This window comes from Volvox carteri, assembly GCF_000143455.1.
Source record: "Volvox carteri f. nagariensis unplaced genomic scaffold VOLCAscaffold_100, whole genome shotgun sequence".
NCBI lineage: Eukaryota > Viridiplantae > Chlorophyta > Chlorophyceae > Chlamydomonadales > Volvocaceae > Volvox > Volvox carteri.
The window spans coordinates 248,677-256,396 of record NW_003307643.1 but is presented as its reverse complement, the minus strand read 5'-3'; the positions used below and the strand labels follow the sequence as shown (position 1 = coordinate 256,396).

The following is a 7,720-nucleotide window of genomic DNA, read 5'->3' as shown; positions in this document are numbered from 1 at the left end:
CTTTCCGGCAGCGGATGGATGTGGCCATGTACATGATGCCACACAACCACTGCATGGCGTAACTGTTCAATCGTTCCTGCTCACTTTGTACGACCGTGTTGCATCCGTATCTGAGCCAACTGCTCTGGAACGCGGTAGACAGACTTCCCCAGGCGGAAGAGCTGTTGGTGCCGTACGTAGCCTGGAAGTACGTACATGCCTTGACGTCGCAGTTGGCGGCCGTGTAGATAGCCTTATGTCCCGGTGAGGGCGATAAGTCCCCCCAAGTGGAACCCGGAACAATGCCGTACGCCTCAATCATGGCACCGCAGACAGCGGAGCTGAAGAACGTGTCTGCATTTATCCAAGCGAAAAGAAAGCATACATATATGTCCTATACATGACCGATGCAAATCATATGGGGACGGAAGTAACAGCAGCGGGGTGATAGATATATTAGCGTTCACGCAGGGAACGGGTGAAGAAAACTGCTGGGCAAGGGGCAAGATCAGGTCAAACATTCTCTTGGTGCCTGCACGATACCTCGACCTGTCATTACACGGCAAGTGACGCCCCTGTAAATGGGCATATGCGCATTAGTGTAACCAAGCTTAAAAATGTACCGGCGGCGGGCGCAATGCTGCAGCTGGTTCCACTCCAAGGGATTAGGTAGGCAGGTAAATGCGTGAATGGCCGAGAAGTATCTAAGCAAGTACGCAATTAGAGAATTAGAGTGCGTGGTAGCGAAGGAAGGTTTTATTTTATATACGTACAATCTCGGACGTAGAAGCATACGCCCGGTACGGTAGTAGTTGGGACGAGCTTGTATTTGAGGGAACCGTAGGAGTTGAACCCCAGACAGTTGGACCGCCGTGTGCAGTCCGCGGCCGGGTCCACGTAGCTGACGAAGAGCTCGTCATCAATATGGTCCGTGGAGGTGAACGGGCCCAAGTAGCCGGCGAGGAGAGGGCAGCTGTCGTACACGGCTGCATGCATGCAGAGTGAATCGGCCGATAGGGAAGGATTTTTGACGGACGGCGGCGGGGTTTTAAAAAGTACTACTTGTGCTATATATTATACTCAGCTAGAAATACGTATTGCTTGCACAGTAGTAGTAGTAGTAGTAGTAGTGTGCTCGGCGAATTTGCTTTAAAGGCATAGAGCATGCTGCACCCGTAGAAAGACACATGCACACCAGACGCCTACGTATGTCTTCTGCGTACCAAATAACGCTATGTACTGCTGCTGCTGCTGCTGCTGCATCATAATGGACGCGGGCGAAGCGGGTGAAGAGGGGCCAAGCAGAGGAACTCCCGACCGGCACGTACCTTTCACAGGAGATGGAGGCGGTGGCCTTGGTGGGGGTGGTCGTGGTGGGGGTGGAGGCGCTGCACGTTGAAGGCAGTGCGGCAGCAGGTGGCGTCAGAGGTCATTTGTTAATATGTATAATTGTAAATGTTACGATGTTGAGGCTATAGAAATGCGTTGGGGTAAGCTTCCGATATGTATGCGGAAGTCCGAAACAATCGAGAACGAATAGGCAGAGCGGCCGCACACTGCTGAAACAAAGGGGTTGCAAGCGAGAGCACAGTGGATGGGCTAAAGCAAGTACAAGCCACCCATGGCATCGATACATATGTAGGCGCAGTATGCACGGCTTGGGTTCTGCTGCATCTGCTGCGTCTCTGGCCCAGACGGTCGCACTTTGCAGATTTTCCCTCTGCTGTCCCATTCATGCTGCTGGATTATATATTCATTAAACAACACGGACAATTACAAGCCATAAATCTCACATGCAAGCACAGCGCTGTCACTCATGCATGCATATGTGTAGTAAAAAAATATGTGTAGTATCCTGGCATACCACGGGACCAGCATCCACCGTTCGGTATTTTTTAAGTCGTGGTATAAGAATATGCGCCAGCTCTTTCCTTCGAGATACTAAGTTATCAAAGGTAATAATTTAGTACCCGGGGTCACCTCGCTTTTCTTATTACCTTTTTCACAGGCATCCAAGCTGCCAAGGTACCACCTTGGCAGCTTACTCCTTTACTAAAGGAAGCGGGTCATGCCCAGAATAGAACCACTCATGGAGCTGCTGTAACAGTACTTCCATTAATGGAGCTGCTGTAACAGTACTTCCATTAATGGAGCTGCTGTAACAGTACTTCTGCTCCAGTACTTCCACTAATGGAGCTGCTGTAACAGTACTTCCATTAATGGAGCTGCTGTAACAGTACTTCTGCTCCAGTACTTCCACTAATGGGGCTGCTGTAACAGTAGTGTACTTCCAGTGCATGGCGGAATGTTGAATATCACAATTTTTCGGAAAAGAACCGATCGGTGGTTCTCGGGATCCCGTGATCCCCAGGATGCTACAAGGAGCCGCGAAGCTCTACGTGATATTCTCGATTGCTGACTTACCTACGACCTTGGAATACAAGCACGACCCGGTTACCGCGGTGATGGGGAAGGACTTGGTCTTGATTCGCCCAGCGCTGTTGAAGGCCAGGCAGGCTGGGTTGGAGTTGCACTGACTGGCCGCCGCCGCGACAGAGCTGGCGTTGGCAATGTCATCCCCCGCGTGGTCCACATCGGGAGTTGCCATATAGCCGGTGATGGCGGGACATTCTGTAGAGCGTAGGTTGGTGGACAGGCGAGCGCCGTGAAGAGTTAGTATATGTGGCAATTTTCGTACGTACGTGGCAAACAAGAGTGATGAAAAGAAACAAGCTAATGAAACAGTATTAGCGACAGCAATGGCAAAGAGATGGTAAACAAACTAGCACACTAACCAACGATTTTTGTGTCTTATGCCAGGTGTGTGTGGTTCGCTGAGTAATGTAAGGGCCCTTGCCAGCCTACCCCTATTTCGCTATCGGCCCTTTCTGTCCGGCATATGCATGTCTTGAAGGGCACCTCACATTACAGCAAGCCGTGAAGGCTGCAGACAGCTTCTAAGCAAGGCACTTCTTTTGGGCACGCGCTCACAAATGTCCATGTGCCATGCGCAGACGATTGAGCCAGTCCATATAAATGGTGCATTAAAGATGCACAGACGGCGACAGGACGAAAAACAAGCCCATCCCATATCGGGTGTACACCATCCCGTACAAAGCTGACCTGCGACTTGAACCACTCACTTTGTACGACCGCGTTGCATCCGTACTTGGTCCAACTGCCCTGCAGTGAGAGTGGAAGGCTGCCCCAAGACGTCGAGTTTATGGTGCCGTACTTGGTCTGGTAGTACGTGCACGCCCTGATATTGCAATTACCGGCGGTGTAAATAGATTGCAGCCCCGCTGCGTTGGCTAGTTGACCCCAGGTGGATCCTGGGACGATGCCGTACACCTCAATCATGGCACCGCAGGAGGCAGAGCTGAACATCATCGCTGCAGCAGCAAGCAGGAGAGTAGAGCCGGCGGCGGGGTTAACGTTAACCATTGGTGTTCTTTGGTTTCGTTGTGATAATTCATTGTTTAAGACGCAGGACTGACATACATACACCAGCAAGCCCACGGTAGAGCAGGTCTATATATCCAAGCAACTAGATTGGACGGGAACTGCGTTGCCCCATCCGCTTACAAACTTACAAACGAACACGCAAATACACTCACACCAAAAGCATGGCTATCTTCTATCTTGCAACACACACATACTCCGTGCGTGAGCGAGCTATTCCACTAGCTAGTCACCGCATGTATGTATGCATGTCCACACGTACACATGTATGCATGTACGCATGTATGTACGCATGGCAACCCCAGACCCTCAGGTAATACCTTATATACCAGGTTAGTACCTAAGCATGTTTGCACGCTCACGCACCATCTCGCAGGTAAAGACACACGCCGGCCACAGTTGCAGTCGGGGCAGTCTTGGTCTTGAGGAAGCCGTTGGAGTTGTAACCCAGGCAGGTTGGCTGGAGTACGCAGTCGGCGGCTGGGTCACCAGTGCTGAGGAACAGGTCGTCGCCCGCGTGATCAGTCGAGTTGAAGGGCCCCAGGAATCCAAAAAGTGAAGCGCAGGCGGCTGCATACACATGCACACATGCACACATGCACACATGCACACATGCACACATGCACACAATCACCTTTCCCCATCAGCAGCAATAAGGGCAAGCATAGCGCAGCATGCGTACATGCATACATACATACGTACAAGGGGGCCATACATTTCAGGGGGGCAAAAAGGAGCTAATAATGTGTATAGCTGTAGTCCATCTATTGACGAGGGAACTTACTGGACGGTCGGGGCGGTGGAGGGGACGGTGGAGGTGGTGATGACGGCCTGGGTGGCGGCGGCCGCAGCGGCGACGGGCTTGGTGGCGGCGGGCGTTGCGGCGGCGGGCTTGGGGATAGGGGTACAGGGGGAGGTGGCCGTGGGCTTGGTGGCGGAGGGCTCGGAGGCGGCGAACTAACGAAACCAGGCGGCCGTGGAGGCGAGGGCCCGGGTGACGGCGGCGGTGAAGGCGGCGGCGGCACAGCCTCCAGCGCGTTCAGGGGAGGGCATTCCGAGGGTGATGTCACATAGCGGCAAAGGTGGACCCTCAAGTAGTCCGTGGCAATCCAAGGTCCGCCGTACACGACTAGCTTGTAAGCATCCAGTACACGTTGATCCAGAGGCCCGACGGCATTGATGAAAGAGATTATGCGATCAGCGCTCGAATAGAGGGCTGGATATCCATTATCCTGCGATGGGGGGATAGGTACAGCAGAAGCAGCGGCAGCCAGGGTGCGCTTGTGAAGAGTATCCGGGGCATATCACGGGACCTGCATCCACCGATCGGTACTTTTGCAAAATTATGATATAACAGCTTGCAGTTGAGCACTCAAGAGGCTGTGACACAAAGAAGCTGTGAAGTTGCACGGCTTCTATGTATCATCCATCTACTAATGGTACTTACCGTATCTACCTACGCAGCTGGGAACATCGAATGAATGATCGCTCACTAGCAGCCCGTTCGGTAACACCTTCGGAGACAACTCAACGTGTAACACACGCACACTATATATATGTATATTTATATACATATATTTATTTATTTACAATACGTATTATATTATGTTTTATACTATTTTGTATTAATGTATACCGACAGACAGTCCAACCTAATATTATATATTTATTATTAGAATATAATAATTAAGATATAATCCGCTATGGTGTATTTTACAGAAAGACGTTCCTAGGCGGCAGCAACATCGGTATGTATGCACCACCTGTGCTGTCTATGGTGTTACTTACTAGCACTGCATTCACTTCATGAATGTTAACCTTGGACGCGTAAGTGGAAATCAGGCTGGCATCGCCGCTCTTTGCCACTCGGACAGCGATGTAAAGGTTTCGGCCCAGGGAGAAGTTGGTGTAGGTGGGCAGCCAGTCAGGTATGACACGCAGGTAGTTGTTGCTGCCGGTGAGGTAGGTGGCAGGCAGCACAAAGGATTTCGTAGTGCCTGGCGGCAAGGCACTGCTGTTCAGCTGGTCACCTCCGACCGCGGGTGTGGCCCAGCCCATGCGGGAGATCTCCGCAGAGTTGGGGCAAGCGTTGCCGCGACCCATAGCTGTGGAGTAGTCGCCGTACTCTGTGCCGTTCTGCCAAGAGTGCCAGAGACCTGCCCGTACAGCAGTCAGCCATATGCGCAAGGGTGCCGTCCACACGAAAGAATCAACTCCTTATGTAATGAGTTGCCCGATGCAGGCCAGTACATAGCTAAAGCGACGAGGTTATCATCTACATGCTCATACACATTCTGTCACCGTACAGTGCTGTACATAGTGCCTTCCCAAGTATGTACCTACTTACTTGCCTTCCACGACGTGGCAACGAACTGCTCTACATATGCCTCGCCCAGTTTACCTGCCCTGGCGCATAGCGCTATAGATTTGGAAGCCCACCTTGCTTCTACGGATTATGCTAGGTAGCCATATATAGCCCCAGTCACTATTATGTACGCCACTCGGTCACATCCATTTACCCTCCCACCCTTGTCACCCTCATGCGTGCAGCACGTCCCTACACGCTTCTTCACTCCAGGTGAACCTTATCAACACACAGCTGAATACATAGGCCGCCAAGACATATAGTACAAACCTAGCTAGCATTGACCAACAGTATATTAGCTGGCCATCAACAAATCTCCTAGTCACGCGTGAGTAGAAACACTCGCCCGTGGACGCACCGTAGTTGTGTATGGCCTCCTGCATGACCGTCGCCCATCTGTTGACCCCGCGGGGCTGCGCCGTTTGCAGCCAGGTGGTGCGGCCAGGTAGCAGTGCCAGACCCGACCAGGTGCACGCCGGCGCCAGGCCCGGCGGCAGCAAGTAGGTGTAGTGGGTGAAGGTTGAGAAGGCCGCAGCGCCTATAAGAGCCTTCGTGGCTGTGTCCGCCAGGGACTGAATCGCGTAATAGGCGCACTGGGACGTAATCGACGTCGAACACATGTGCGGCACACGCACCGCACGAAATGCCGTAACATTTAGTCCGAACCTGCCGTACGAGCACTGTGTGTACTTTTCAGCAATGCCCCCCTTGCCGTCTTGGTTGGGCCCTAGGTAAATTGTGCGGGCGTCATTCTCGGTGAGGTTCGCCGGCAAGCCGCAATCCGGGTAGTCGACGATCATGACGAGGAGGCGCTGGGAGATGACGGGACTGAAGGTGGTGTCTACTGCCGGTGCCGTGCTGAGCACCGTGAGGATGCTTGAGCTGTCCGGCGCGCATTCGCCAGCCGTTGCGTTGTACATGCAATCCTGCGACCATCGCACATCGCACACGCGTGCGGCTACACATTATAATATGCTTGCATGTTTTTTGTCGCATGTATACAAGCAGCGCAAAAAATAAAATCAGTACACGTATTCGTTGGTTGAAGTGGTGAGAACAAGAACGCCGCGTCCAAGCCTATTAACAATCATATATATAACACAGCTACCTAGCCACATATACATGTGCACACAACACAGCGCCCATGACATACAAACTATCTATGTCCATACATAGTATGTATGTCCTATATGTATATCCTAACGTAGACACGCTAGGATGTACACGTTAGGATCCTAACGTGTCTACGTTAGGATATACATACAGGACATACATGTCCGGACATACATGCACATACTCAGCGAAAAGCCAGACGTCCATGTGTGGATCAGCCGTATATAAATATCGCAGCATGTGACGCAACGGAGGTAGCCCTCATGACATGACACTACCGTACATCGACAAGTGGTGCATTCCATACACGTACATATGTGTGTGTGGTTGTTACAGTGGGCTCCAGACTCCCGAAGAGTAGAGCCATCGGGCCAGCTGGCCGTGCACTGCAGTAGAGACTAATATACCAAAAGATCATCACCTCAGATAATTAACCTCTCATCGGTAACCGCTCTCGCGAGCACAGCAATTTGCCAGATATAATTCTCAAGAAGGGGTGATGTGCGCCAACGGAATCCCAACCTTTCCGTGGAATTCCCAAAGCTGCGAAACCCTGAATGCGGCCCCAAAAGTCAACAATAACTCGACAAATTGCTTCTTCCGTAAGGGAAGGGCCAGGTAACAGTGCCGGGTTGGTTTTCATGTTTGCAGCCATATAACGTCTCCCATGCTCCATGGCTGACACCGCAGCAAGAGCCACAACATCCCAAACACATTGTTGCACTGATTGTGGGGTTTGGATAAGCCAAATTTGCTCCCTTGAGACTGGCAATCCTATTGATAAGTTGATCTGCTACTGCC

At 51.7% G+C, this 7,720-nt stretch overlaps 1 protein-coding gene across 1 annotated transcript; it reads right to left on the bottom strand.

Annotated features, from left to right (window-relative positions):
• Positions 1 to 4,205: 4,205 nt before the first annotated feature.
• VOLCADRAFT_69765 (uncharacterized protein) lies at positions 4,206 to 6,726 on the bottom strand (the record flags this gene model as incomplete). The annotated part of the gene is made up of 3 exons (XM_002958617.1): positions 4,206 to 4,673; positions 5,230 to 5,597; positions 6,165 to 6,726. 3 exons carry the CDS (start codon positions 6,724 to 6,726, stop codon positions 4,206 to 4,208), a joined length of 1,398 nt encoding a protein of 465 aa, XP_002958663.1.
• Positions 6,727 to 7,720: the final 994 nt, after the last annotated feature.